This window comes from Mytilus edulis, chromosome 8 (genome assembly GCF_963676685.1).
Source record: "Mytilus edulis chromosome 8, xbMytEdul2.2, whole genome shotgun sequence".
In the NCBI taxonomy this organism is placed as follows: Eukaryota; Metazoa; Mollusca; class Bivalvia; order Mytilida; family Mytilidae; genus Mytilus; species Mytilus edulis.
The window spans coordinates 49039547-49054872 of record NC_092351.1 but is presented as its reverse complement, the minus strand read 5'-3'; the positions used below and the strand labels follow the sequence as shown (position 1 = coordinate 49054872).

The 15326-nt window shown below is 32.0% G+C and overlaps 1 protein-coding gene across 1 annotated transcript in view; it reads right to left on the bottom strand.

Annotated features, from left to right (window-relative positions):
• Positions 1-15326, bottom strand: part of LOC139485805 (putative uncharacterized protein MYH16) — a 67247-nt gene that overhangs the window by 16586 nt on the left and 35335 nt on the right. The window contains exons 15-23 of the mRNA XM_071270452.1: positions 14091-14195; positions 12495-12617; positions 11124-11735; positions 9981-10130; positions 7993-8079; positions 7514-7645; positions 5376-5480; positions 4184-4276; positions 1617-1721 (exon numbers count right to left, since the gene is read on the bottom strand). Coding sequence (XP_071126553.1) covers positions 1617-1721; positions 4184-4276; positions 5376-5480; positions 7514-7645; positions 7993-8079; positions 9981-10130; positions 11124-11735; positions 12495-12617; positions 14091-14195 — 1512 coding nt within the window. The remainder of the gene's footprint in view (positions 1-1616; positions 1722-4183; positions 4277-5375; positions 5481-7513; positions 7646-7992; positions 8080-9980; positions 10131-11123; positions 11736-12494; positions 12618-14090; positions 14196-15326) is intronic.

Genomic DNA, 15326 nt, shown 5'->3' with positions numbered 1-15326 from the left:
AGATTGTTGACAAAATAGGAAGCGATTCAAAATGATTGTCAAAATGAGATATACTGTCAGCAATGCAACTTTATAAGAAGATGTGTCCATAGGGCCCAAAATAAAATATTGTTTGTTTCCCATCCCCCGACCGACCCGGTAAAATCGCCGCGACTCGAAAAAATGTTATTGGCCATTCTTGTCCAAATTATTTTTTTTGGTTATGTTGGTTTTTGGTGATATCTTTCCGATGCTGTAGTAAACGTGCGTTGGTTTTTTGTCATACCTTTCTGATGCTGTAATCAACAAGCGTTTTAAATCAAGGCATTTTTGCATTGAAGCGTCTATATGATTCAGAATCAAGAAAAACAAACTGCCTTGCTACACGATTTGTGTTGTGTGCAAGGGTGATATTTGAAAATAAAAAATCTGAAGCACCTTTCAACCCACTGAATGCACCTTGATTGGCTTTGTCTTTTACCTCTGTTCCTGTTTAAAGGATAAAATCTTTGAATAAAAATGGTCTGAATCGTGCTTTGAAATCAATCTACTTTGTCTTCGACTTCGAACAGGTTGAGCACAAGTCAGAAAATGTTGGATACATGAATTCCCTGCTTTCACCTCTTGTGTAAACAAGACCAGTTTAAATGTGTTTTTATTTTTCAATTTATGGCATGAAATTTACAAAAGGGCATGTTTTACGTTATAGCATCAGTTGAATTTGTAAATACTTAAAGTATTCTAGGAACAACAAATCATATAAATGAAGCCTTGTTTTTTCTAGAACTCGAAAAAACATACAAATCTTTTGTTTAGGAATTAATTGACCAAGCTGCATATTCCAGGTGCAACTGAACATAACTGAATTATGTTCACTTCTATTGACAATTTTTATTCATTAAATTTTAATTCCCAAGTCATTAACATATCTTTTTGTCATCTCATAATTGATGATCAAGGTATGAATTGGTGAACACAGGAATTGTTTTGTTGTGAGTTATGCATAAAATTAGACTTGAAATAAGCTTGATTTTTAACTAATTAAACACTTGCTTTCATTACACATTGTTATCACATGAAGGATGTGTACTTTTGTAGATTTCATACCATAAAATGAATAGGAAAAAGGAGGTCCCTGTATACTGTATACTAACATCAGAAAACTGGGGTGTACACTGAATACAGGGAATACCCCAATTTTCTTGACTTATCTTACCTGTTGAATTTTGTAAAAATTCAATATAGAAAAATTATATCAAGAAATAAAATAAAATAATTTGCCTACCTACCTACCCATACCCTGATAACCTGTCGGGGAGGGGAAACAAAGATATTTTTAATGTTGGCCTAGTACACAGATGCCCCACTCCAACTATCATTTTCTATGTTCAGTGGACCGTATTATTGGCATTAAAATTAGAAAGATCATATCATGGGGAACATGTGTACTTAGTTTCAAGTTGATTGGACTTCAACTTCATCACAAACTACCTTGACCACAAACTTTAACCAAAAACTGAAACCTGAAGCAGGACAGACTGACGGACAAACAGACATACAAACATCTAACGGACGTACAAACAGACCGACTAACATAATGCCACTAGGTTGGGCATAAAAATATCATTGTCTACTACCTTGTTTCCAATCTTTTCACTTCTGATAGTTTTTCCTGGAGAATGTTCTTCAGTTCTTTATTTTCTTTGAGTATTGATGATTTTTCTTCATTGTTAATTTCAAGCCTAGAATTAATATTTAAAATACATTAAAATAATTTCTTGATATCTGAAAAAAAGATTGAATGAAAACTGTATCCTCTACAAATATTTGTCTTCTCTCTTAGAGATCTTTTTTTACTTTTTAAGATTTATCTAAATTTACCAACTTGAGATCTATATATATCATAACTTCTTGAGATTTCTATTTCCCTTCTTGAAATCGCTATCTGACTTCTTGAGATCTATATTTGACATTTTGAGTTCTTAAATTCCCTTCTTGAGATCTCTATTTGACTTCTTTAAAGAGATCCCTATTTCCCTCTTGCAATCGCTATATGACTTCTAAAGACTTCTTTAAGTTCTTTATTTCCCTTCTTGAAATCTCTATTTGACTTCTTGAGATCTCTATCTGACTTTTAGAAATCTCTATTTCCTTCTTGCAATCTCTTTTGACTTCTCAAGACTTCTTGAGTTCTTTATTTCCCTCTTTGAGATCTACCGTATATATGACTTCTTGAGATTTATATTTCTCTTCTTGAAATCTCTATCTGACTTTTTGAGATCTCTATTTGACATCTTGAGATCTAGAGGAGTAGGTCCGGTAAGGTCCGATTTTGGCCTCAATTTTCAAGTTCATCTAACGAAAGATTTTAGACACTTTCTAAACACTTAAGTGTCTATTTCAATTGATTCAATTAGTTAATGTGAAAGATTTTAACTTATTAAGCCATTAAAAACGCTCCGATTCAAGCTTAAATATGAAAAATCTATCAAATATGCCAAAAATCGTCACTTTTCAGCTGGTTTTTGCCAAAAATGAAAGTGGCCGCATCCGTGTTCATCCTCAACCTTTATATATATTATGTATAATCATCAAATACAACTTACATTTCAATATTATGAATGAACACGAATGCGGCCACTTTCATTTAAGACGGAAACCGTCTAAAATTTAACTAAAAGGCTACAATTGTGAAGATTTCAGTAATTTAGCATGACTTAATAATGCTAGTACCCGATATATGTGCATTGTATTGTCAAAAACAGCCCATATTTATGTAGCAGAAGCAATCTACTTTTCAATAAATATCTAAACGATTACATTTTAACAATTTTCTAAAACAGCTATATTTTGGGGCCAAAAAGGGGTCTTACTGAACCAACTCCTTTCCATTCTTGATATCTATATTCATCTTCTTGAATGAAGTATTTCTATACCTAAGTACATGTTAATTAATATATCCTACAATCAGCCAATTTGCTATACACAAACAGGTTCACAAATAAGCTTATAAAATAGTATTGCAAATGAAAGGATATGGGTCAATGGAACAGATCCTCAACTAAAAAAAAACAATCAGACAAAAATATTTATCTGAAGCAAGACAATTATATAAAGGAATAGGTTCGGTAAGGTCCTAAAATGGCCCCATATTTATCTTTAAATTTCAAATTAGGATTTATTGACCAATATCATAATAAATTATAGCTTATACAGTGACTAGATAGGAAATAAGCCATTTTGTTGGAAATTTACATTCCTGCATTTTATTATGACATCACAAGTTGTATTCATATTGATTTTCCACGAAAAAATCAATGAAAATGGGTAAATTTCCATTGATTATTGGACAGGAAACATAGAGCGCATACGTCGACAACAAATATCTTTTAAAATAATGTTTGTGAAGACATTTCATATGTCTCATTTAAATATTTAGCTTGTTGACGCCTGCACTCTATGTTTCCTGGTCCTAAATTTGGTTGAAATCCAGCCGATTTTGCAAAATTTCAACAAAATCTTTTATCTTGACCTTTTTGGGATGTAAAAATCAATAAAAAATTATTTGTAGCATTATTACAAAATTGCAAGGAACTATTTATGATATCCAACACAATTTCATTTTTTATCATGTTACTTATAGCCAAAGAAAACAAGGGAGAATATTAACATTACATTATGACTCTTGTTCTGCATCTATCAGGATTCTTTTCTTTTTTTTCAACACTCTCTCTCTCTCTCTCTCTCTTATTCTGTGTTTAACTAAGTGTGCCTTCAATATTTTATACTAATGTATATAGATATTGAAAACAGACAATACTTAATTAACAATAAGTTTTTAGCATTACTCTTATTAAAATGACATTTCATAACCAGTAGCCTTAAGGACAGTTTCACATTAATTACTATAAAACTTAATTATAATCACTCATTTGATCTCATTCTTTGTAATATATTTTCGTTTTACATTATTTTTCACACCTTAAAGTCAGTAACTTCAAAAATCAACAAATTTACAATTTGTTTACTGACATTAAATGTCAAATAATTTGTCTCGACATCAAAAATGCTAAATTTGAAAAACCATATTTTGTAGTTAAAAAAATCCCAAGTTCTATATGAAATGATAAAATAAAAGTATACGTCCAATTAATCTTGAGACAAATTACATATATTAAATGTATCTAAAGATAAATATTCTTACCTCTGATTTAAATCTAAATTTTCCAGCTTCAGACTTTCAATTATTTTATTAAGAACTTCTGCAGTTTCTTTTGAATCTGTTAGTTTTTGGAACCTTTTATGAGAATTAACAAAGATAAGAAAATTAATGTTTTCCTATAAAAAGCAATACTGCTCTTGCAATAATTAAAAATTACTAATAGTACACATGCTGAAATGTCTCGCCTTCTTTACTAATCATTGATATTAATTTACGTTCAACTTGATAGTCCTAAATATAAAGCTTTATTACAACTGTCACATAAACTTAACATTAACCAAGAAAACTAAACATTGACCAATGAACCATGAAAATGAGATCAAGGTCAGATAAACCATGCCAAGCAGGCATGTACAGCTAACAATTCTACCATACAACAAATATAGTTGACCTATTGCTTAAAGTTTGAGAAAACAGACATAAACACAAAAACTTAACACTGAGCAATGAACCGAGAAAATGAGGTCAAGGTAAAATCAAACCTGCGGGACTGACATATAAACATGTTTAACCCCGCCACATTATTTATGTATGTGCCTGTCCCAAGTCAGGAGCCTGTATACAGTGGTTGTCCTTTGTTTAAGTGTTACATATTTGTTTTTTGTTCATTTTTTAATATAAATAAGGCCGTTAGTTTTCTTGTTTGAATTGTTTTACATTGCCTAATCGGGGCCTTTTATAGCTGACTATGCAGAATGGGCTTTGCTCATTGTTGAAGGCCGTATGGTGCCCTTTAGTTGTAAATGTCTGTGTCGTTTTGGTCTCTTGTGGACAGTTGTCTCATTGGTAATCATACCACATCTTCTTATTTATTTATAGATCGTAAAATATTTCCATACACCAAATATAGTTGACCTATTGCATATAGTATTAGACAGGTGACTGACAGAAACTTCGTAACATGAGGCATCATATACAAAAGTATGAAGCATTCAGGTCTTCCACCTTCTAAAATATAAAGCTTTTAAGAAGTGAGCTGACGCCGCCGCCACCGCCAGATTACTATCCCTATGTTGAGCTTTCTGCCACAGAAGTCGCAGTTGAGTTGTGTTTCTTTTCATTTTTTTTTGCCATGGCATTGTCAGTTTGTTTTATGAGATTGAATATCCTTTTGGTTTCTTCTTTCTCTTTTTTCAAGCTTATTAGATTCATGAGAAAACAAGCATGTAATTACCTTGATTTCAAATTGTATAATTCTTCTTGTTTCTCTTGCAGAATAGTTTTCAATTCCTCACATTCTTTGCCTAAAGAAGCCTGTTCTTTGTTGTTTAATGCTAACCTAGAGGGAAATATATAACTAGAGGCTCTAAAGAGCCTGTGTCGCTCACCTTGGTCTATGTGCATATTTAACAAAGGACACAAATGGATTCATGACAAAATTGTATTTTGGTGATGGTGATGTGTTTGAAGTTCTTACTTTACTGAACATTCTTGCTTCTTACAATTATATCTATAATGAACTTTGCCCATTAGTAACAGAGAAAAATATTTGGTAAAAATTTACATAAATTTACCAAATTAATGAAAATTGTTAAAAATTGACTATAAAGGGCAATAACTCCTTAAGGGGTCAATTGACCATTTAGGTCATGTGGACTTATTTGTAGATCTTACTTTGATGAACATTATCGCTGTTTACAGTTTATCGCTATCTATAATAGTATTCAAGATAATAACCAAAAACAGCAAAATTTCTTTAAAAATTACCAATTGGAGGGCAGCAACCCAACAACAAGTTGTCCAATTCATTTGAATATTTCAGGGCAGATATATATTGACTTGATTAACAATTAAACTCCTTGTCAGATTTCCTCTAAATGATTTGGTTTCAGAGTTGTAAGCAAAAAACTACATTTTACCCCTGTTCTATTTTTAGCCGTGGTGGCCATCTTGGTTGGATGGCCAGGTCATCGGACACATTTTTCAAACAAGGTACCTCAAAGATGATTGTGGCCAAGTTTGAATTAATTTGGCCCAGTAGTTTCAGAGGAGAAGATTTTTGTAAAAGATAACTAAGATTTACGAAAAATGGTTAAAAATTGACTATAAAGGGCAATAACTCCTAAAGGGGTCAACTGACCATTTCCGTCATGTTGACCTATTTGTAAATCTTACTTTGCTGAACATTATTGCTGTTTACAGATAATCTCTATCTATAATAATATTCAAGATAATAACCAAAAACGGCAAAATTTCCTCAAAATTACCAATTCAGGGGCAGCAACCCAACAACAGGTTGACCGATTCATCTGAAAATTTCAGGGCAGATAGATCTTGACCTGATAAACATTTTTACTTCACATCAGATTTGCTCTAAATGCTTTGGTTTTTGAGTTATAAGCCAAAAACTGCATTTTACCCCTATGTTCTATTTTTAGCCGTGGCGGCCATCTTGGTTGGTTGACCGGGTCACGCCACACATTTTTTAAACTAGATACCCCAAAGATGATTGTGGCCAAGTTTGGATAAATTTGGCCCAGTAGTTTCAGAGGAGAAGATTTTTGTAAAAGATTACTTAGATTTATGAAAAATGGTTAAAAATTGACTATAAAGGGCAATAACTCCTAAAGGGGTCAACTGACCATTTCGGTCATGTTGACTTACTTGTAAATCTAACTTTGCCAAACATTATTGCTGTTTACAGTTTATCTCTATCTATAATAATATTCAAGATAATAACCAAAAACAGCAAAATTTCCTCAAAATGACCAATTCAGGGGCAGCAACCCAACAACGGGTTGACCGATTCATCTGAAAATTTCAGGGCAGATAGATCTTGACCTGATAAACATATTTACCCCATGTCAGATTTGCTCTAAATGCTTTGGTTTTTGAGTTATAAGCCAAAAACTGCATTTTACCCCTATGTTCTATTTTTAGCCGTGGCGGCCATCTTGGTTGGTTGACCGGGTCACGCCACACATTTTTTAAACTAGATACCCCAATGATGATTTTGGTCAAGTTTGGTTAAATTTGGCCCAGTAGTTTCAGAGGAGAAGATTTTTGTAAAAGTTAACGACGACGGACGACGACGGACGACGACGGACGACGACGACGACGACGGACGCCGGACGCAAAGTGATGGGAATAGCTCACTTGGCCCTTCGGGCCAGGTGAGCTAAAAATAAAGGTCAAAATACATGATGAACTAAAACAATTAAAATTAAATAACTTAATATTTGATACATGTTTAAAATTAAAAAAAGTATTGTCTTGCTTTTGTACAGCATTTGGACAGGCAGAGATACTGACAAGTGACATACAATGGTACACAATAATATGTGTTTTCTAAAATTGGCATTAAAATTTCACCTGAGCTTATTTTCCAAGTCTTTCTTTTCCTTATATATCTTTCTGTTTTCTTGTTTCTGATCTTCAATTGTTTCCTTTTGTTCTCCCATCTGCCTCTCAGCTTCATGCAATTTGGAAGTGACATTTCTATACCTATGAAATTAAAATAAAATGCACATCAATTGAATATATGTAGGACAATCAATTTTACAGATAACATCAAGTATGTAACAGTATTTTTTTCTTCAGAAAACACAAACAGTCCATGATTAATATTAATACTTATAGCTGAAGCATGAACTGTTTCTCATATCTGTTCAAACTTTGTCATCATGACACTGAATGAATGATGTTCATGAGAGTTACAAAACACATTGAACTCTTATAGCATAACTTAAGGAGAAGTGTTTTGCAGACTGATATTTGATTTCTTTATCCAATTAAAAATTCCTTTTCACATTACTATAACTCCAAATATGATAAACATTCAAATACATTACCCTTCTTCATGATCCTTGATTTGTTTCTTCAAATTAGATATGTTCCTCACAGAATCTTCAAACTGTTCCAGTTTTGAGTTAAGGCTCCTACAAATGGAAATAAATTTCAAAATTGTCATTGAACTGTTCATTATAATTTGATGTAGTTAGCATGAACTTATAATTACAATTTATAGGGTCAGAGGTAGCCGGGAGAGCACATTCAAGATGTCAGGAATTTTTTTTTAAACTGAGTACCAGTATTTGTTTCACAATGTTTCACGGGGGTCAAATAAATAGTACCTGAGTAGCACAGAACAAATGATGGTTTGTTTATGCGTAGCCTTCTCCAGTGAAAAATATACTTTTCTTTTTTCTCATAATAAAATTAAAGTATCTAAATAGCAATGTATCTGTATACTACAACATCATCATATGAAGGTGGATTGACATTTGAATTATTTTTTTAGTTTATTACATCATACAATGTATGTTATTTCATTATTTTATTATTTTATTGACATCTACTGTTCGGGAATTTTTACACATATTTGTATTTCAATTATTCATTATACTGTTATAGGGGACATGATTGGCAAACATGATAGATTATATATTGCTATTATTAATTAGAATTTATGTTTACAAATAATATTATAATCAAAGAGCAGAATGCTCTGAGGGATATGATTGCCATTGTTTTTATTGACACATGTATACATGTACATGTAGCTAGATAATATTATTTTCAAAACTAAATCACACATGTAAAGTGTAATTTATGTAATATGAATAGTTACAAAATAGCCAATCCCGGATAAAAGTGTATGAACAATGTACTTAGGCCTATTGTGTTTTATTTTTGTACTATAAATTCCAAGTTTACTTTCCACAGCAGTCATTGAGACTCAGAGTGAGAGAAGGTATTTCACTTCCTTAATTATCACCTATTTTCCTACGTTAATTCTTGGAGGAACCCCATTCCTAACTCTTTAAATGTTTCCTTTGGGTCAGTTGTCATGACTCCTTTTCGTACATATTCCTCGGTTTAAATTGCAATCGTTTTTAATATAATACGATGTTTACCAACAGAATGAGTTAATTTTTCTCGAAGTGTATTTACATTCAGAATTGACGGAAGTTACTTCCGGAAGAGAGACAACTCGAAACAATAATATGGAAGACTCCATTTCGCCTGAAGTGGTGTTGTAGTTCATACCTTAACGATGTGGAATACATTTATTTTAATTTAAATGATGCATATGATTTAAAATTATGCAACAACAATAACCCTCAATAGCAGACATACAAAGAAAGGATCCCATGAGTTTTAAATTATTCAATTGAGTGGGGAATCCAGAGCAACCATTCTATCTATATATAGCTAATACCCCTTGAAGTCCAGAAAACTATACGCATGCGCATAATTACCTAAACAAACCCTGGAGCAAGAACGTATTTCAATTTTAATTTTAATTTCTTTATGGAAGTACAATATCAAATATCAGTTTCATAAAGGTGACATATAAGAAAAACTCCACTTCAGTTCTTATATGACAGAAATAGATTTCTCGGAATTCAGAGAACTCTCACATTTTTATCAAAACTAGGGAAATCCCTCTGACGTGTTTCTAAATTTATAAAAACACTAAATATAAATACTGCTTAATTCCCGTGTTGTTAAAAACATGCATATAAGTAAAGAAATATCAAACATGAAGATTATTGAAAGAACATTATAGGAAAGTTGTTTAAGTTCAATCCCTTTGTTTGTTTTTACCTTTTAAAGCAAGACAATCATAAGAATCTGAGATGCTCCTTGATGTTTAGAACAAAACGGTTGACGTGAGGGCATTGTCCTGAGCCACTGGTACAAGTCTACAGATTGCTTGAAAGCAATTGTATCCCAAAAATTAAAGTGCAAGATTTAATTTTTGCAAACTCTATCACGTCACATTTTATTACAATAATAAAATATCCCAACTGCAGCTTAATGTATTTATACTTACTGTAACTCATTTTCCAGTTCAATATTTTCTTTCTGAAGTTCATTTCGCTCATCTTCAAGTGCCTTCTTTTGATGTCTGCATGTTTCAAGATCATTCTTATTCTGCAGCATTTCATAAGCACTATACTGATTTGCTTTTTCTCCTGTTAATCTATTAAATAATTAAAAATGTAAAGTGTATGTGACATTGTGTGTACCAAAATGAGATTCCATTGATAAAATAATATGTTTACCAACTCCTGTAATTGACCCTGTAAATAGAGCTCTTTTTTTAGTTGTCTCACATAGGCATGTTAGGTGGGACATAATTTTCAATTTAACTAATAGAGAGCTATCGTAAAGAGCAACTTAATCTGTGCGTAATGTGTGTTACCTTTAAATTTTTACTTTTCACTAAAAACTTGTGAAGACTCAGATATATCACTTTCAACATATCATGCTTTGTGTGGACAAAAGCCAATATTGTCCTGTATAGAACCACATTATGATTGACATGCAAAGGGAAGTAATATGTTAAAAGAAGGCAATTGGCAAATGGACTATTTCACCTAAAATTTAATAAAACATATACATTGATGTTTTTAACTCAATTTCAACCCCTGTTTTTAGCAACAATGGATTATTTCTAGCATATATAACATATATTATATTCGTTCTTCTTTTCTCTTTCTTTTGTTGGAGAATTTTCCATTTATAAAGAGAAATAAGAGAGAAAGTGACGTCACCTAAATTCAAATTTGAACTGTGTTCAGTAGTAATAAGCATTGTATATAAGTTTCAGAACATTTGGTTTCAGAAAAGTAAGTTAGAGAGTGGAAACCAATATCAGGACATACCAATGGACAAGCATAGGTGCGTCCAGGGGAAGGGCCCTTTTCCCCCCCTTTTGTGGGAAAAATTTGGTTGATTATATAGGGAATCACTGAAGCATGACTGGAGCAGGCCAACCCTTATGAAAAATTCTAGATCCACCACTGACAAGGCTGGGCATCAAGTATTTAAATTTGTGGTGACCACAAATTTCACGAGAATTGTATTCTATTAATAATTATGAATGGACATTTCGAAGGTTAAAATGTTGTCTTTCTAATGTTACTTGCATAAAACTATAATTCTGGTAAAAGTGATCAAATATTTAAAGTACCTTGATTTTAAATTTTCAATCTCACGTTCCATTCGCTGTATTTTGTCATTGTCATCTTTCAACCTTGATTTTAAACTTTCAATCTCATGCTCGGATTGCCTTATTTTTTCATTGTAATCTCTACACCTTGAATTTAGAGTTTCATTCTCGTGTTCCAATTGCTGTACTTTGTCATCATCCCTGCAACTTGATTTCAAAGTATAAATCTCACGTTCGAATCGCTGTATTTTGTCATTGTCATCTTTCAACCTTGATTTTAAAGTTTCAATCTCATGCTCCGATTGCCTCATTTTTTCATTATCATCCCTGCACTTTGATCTTAAAGTTTCAATATCCTTTTCAAATCTCTTAAGTTTTTGTAAATCTTTTTCCTCCTTATCCTTAAACAAAGCAACTAACTCTAACTTTTCCCTCTCTTTGGTCTGAAGTTCTTCTCTAGCAAGAACCTTCTCTGTATTTAGGTTTTGATATAAAGATTCTTTCTTCTCCTTCAGTACCCTTTGCAGTTCTGTTCTTGCATCATTTCTTTCTTTCCTCAGTCTATCATTATCCTCCTTATATTTGGTGGAAATATTATCAGAGCTCATTCTATCTGATGTCTCTTTTTGGTACCTATAAAGTTAGATGAAATACCTATTAGTACAGGTTTATAAGAATTACAAATAAATGAAAGAGGACTTTGGGATCAATTGCAAGAGCAACACAACAATTAGCATTAACCACAATAGAATTCTAGAGGTCTTTATACAATAATTCAAGAAGTTCGCTTGACATGTTTTGGAATTTTTGTCAGATTTTCAGAATCCTCAGGTTTTATCCATTTGAATGCCTAAAAAAAATGCCAATTGTCAGACCACATTTTCTTTTTATAAATCTATTACATGTATAATTATAAGCCATCTGTAAAAGTCTTATAGAATTTTAGTTATTCTTTAATAGCTTTTGAGAACTTTAACTTGTCAATGATAAAGCTATAAAAAACCATGAGAGAACATTTTCCTGCAAAATTTCAATGGCTAATATTGCGAAAAAAAAGCATATGACCTATATTTTATTTTTGCTCTTTTAGTTCCTTTACTAATCCCTTATCAATATATACTGTTGTTATGAAAAGCTTGTGTAGCCAGCTTTCTCAACAAAGAAACATCAACCACCAACTTGCTTATAACCCCCTACAGTCGACATTTTAAGTTATAAGTCATTTAAGATGACAAAATACCTAACCTCATTTTATCTATATAGAAAAACATAAATGGACATCAATATCCATTCTGAAAACACACAACAGTAATGTTTTTAAAAATATTTATTTTTTTCATTTACTGTGCAAAAAAGTTATTACAATAAAGACAAAGACAAATACTTTAATACCTTTTTTCTAGGTTCTCGAATTCCCTTTTTACTCCTTCTATTTCACGTAATGATTCTTTCAACTGATCATTTTCAGTTTTTGTGTTCTGAAGAAATAAGATATCAGCTTCCAGTTTTCTTATTCTGTAAAAACAAAAAACTTGACAATTAAATTTTCATTTCATAACATGCTCGAAAATATTCTAAACAAACAATTCAGCTCCTTTTGATGGCTCTTTTTTTTTTCTTAGTGAATTACACAATTATATGACATGTAAATGTATCAGAACAACAACTGAAAAAAGGGTTGAAAATAGAGAAAATGTATCACTCTATTGGCTAATAGCACCAAACAATTGTGAATGAATCTCTTAGTGTTTATAACTTTCTAAAACCAAGGGAAATATTTTGATCAAAATAGATCTACTACAAATCACATATGTATTATCTACACATGTTATAACATGGAACTATATTCCAGGTGGAAAAACATTGAAAACCAAAATGTGTCCATAGTACATGGATGCCCCACTCACTATCATTTTCTATGTTCAGTTGACCAAGAAATTGGGGTCAAAATCTATTTGGCATTGTAATTAGAAAGATCATATCACAGGAAACATGTGAATTAAGTTTCAACTTGATTGGACTTTTAAATATCTTCATCAAAAACTACCTTGACCAAAAGCTTTGGCCTGAAGCTGGACAGATGGACTAATAGATGGATGAACGAACTGACACACAGAACAGAAAACATGATGACCCTCTACTATTGTAGGTGGATTATAAAAATCTTCAATCAAAGCAATATTTTAGAAGAAAAGGATGTGGCATCCTGATTATAAATATAAGATATATTCCTTCTCTAAAAAAAAAATTACTTACCTGCAGAGAATTTTTAGGGAAAAAAATAAAGAATGCATTCATGGGACACAGATTATACCCCAGCTTGTATATTATATTATGAAAAGGCATAACTCAAGAACCATAAAAGTTACAACCCCCAAATTCCAACTTATCTGTGTTTTGTGGAAATAAGCATTGTGTTTAAGTTTCCTAACATTGGCTGGGGTAAACTAAAGTCATAGAATGGAATCTAATTATGGCACGTAAATACTGAGGGACACTAAATGCCTACTCAGGTGACGATGGAGGCATACAAAAATTAAAATATTAATTTGGTTCAAAACACACAAGGGTAAATTTCCCTTATAAAAAGATATTTATTAAGAATGGATTAAATTAAAAGGTAACAAGAATGTGTCCAAAGTACATGGATGCCCCACTTGCACTATCATTTTTCATGTTCAATGGACCGTGAAATTGGGTAAAAAATCTAATTTGGCATTAAATTAGAAAGATCATACCATAGGGAACATGTGTACTAAGTTTCAAGTTGATTGGGCTTCAACTTCATCAAAAACTACCTTGACTAAAAACTTTAACCTGAAGCAGGACAGACGGACGAACGGATGGACGAACAGACGCAAAGACCAGAAAACATAATACCCCTCTACTATCGTAGGTGGTGCATAAAAAAAGAAAATAAATAAGATTTTAACCTTAGGGCTAACTGTCCTAATAGTAATTTTCTCTTGTGTTTGTGTCCATACATACCTGGCTTCTGAATCTTTGAGCTCATTTGATTTTTCTCGTAAATTGTCTTGCAATTTATCTTGATCTCTTTGCCATTTCTTACGATCTTCCTTACTTTTATTCAATCTGAAATATTATTACACAATTACATTAAAATAAAACTTGATGCAGCATAAATATTTTTATTATTTTTTTTACTGGTAAAATTGTATTGCATGCTAAAACTAGAGGCTCTAAAGAGCCTGTGTCGCTCACCTTGGTCTATGTGCATATTAAACAAAGGACACAAATGGATTCATGACAAAATTGTATTTTGGTGATGGTGATGTGTTTGAAGTTCTTACTTTACTGAACGATTTTGCTTCTTACAATTATATCTATAATGAACTTTGCCCATTAGTAACAGAGAACTATATTTGGTAAAAATTTACATATATTTACCAAATTAATGAAAATTGTTAAAAATTGACTATAAAGGGCAATAACTCCTTAAGGGGTCAATTGACCATTTAGGTCATGTTGACTTATTTGTAGATCTTACTTTGCTGAACATTATTGCTGTTTACAGTTTATCGCTATCTATCATAGTATTCAAGATAACCAAAAACGGCAAAATTTCTTTAAAAATTACCAATTGGAGGGCAGCAACCCAACAACCAGTTGTCCAATTCATCTGAAAAATTCAGGGCAGATAGATAATGACTTGATTAACAATTTAACTTCTTGTCAGATTTGCTCTAGATGCTTTGAATTCATAGTTATAAGCCAAAAACTGCATTTTACCCCTATGTTCTATTTTTAGCCGTGGCGGCCATCTTGGTTGAATGGCCAGGTCATCGGACACATTTTTCAAACTAGATACCCCAAAGATGATTGTGGCCTAGTAGTTTCAGTGGAGATTTTGTAAAAGATTACTTAGATTTATGAAAAATGGTTAAAGATTGACTATAAAGGGCAATAACTCCTAAAGGGGTCAACTGACCATTTTGGTCATGTTGACTTATTTGTAGATCTTACTTTGCTGAACATTATTGCTGTTTACAATTTATCTCTATCTATAATAATATTCAAGATAATAACCAAAAACAGCAAAATTTCCTCAAAATTACCAATTCAGGGGCAGCAACCCAACAACCGATTGACCGATTCATCTGAAAATTTCAGGGCAGATAGATCTTGACCTGATAAACATTTTTATCCCATGTCAGATTTCCTCAAAATGCTTTGGTTTTTGAGTTATAAGCCAAAAACTGCATT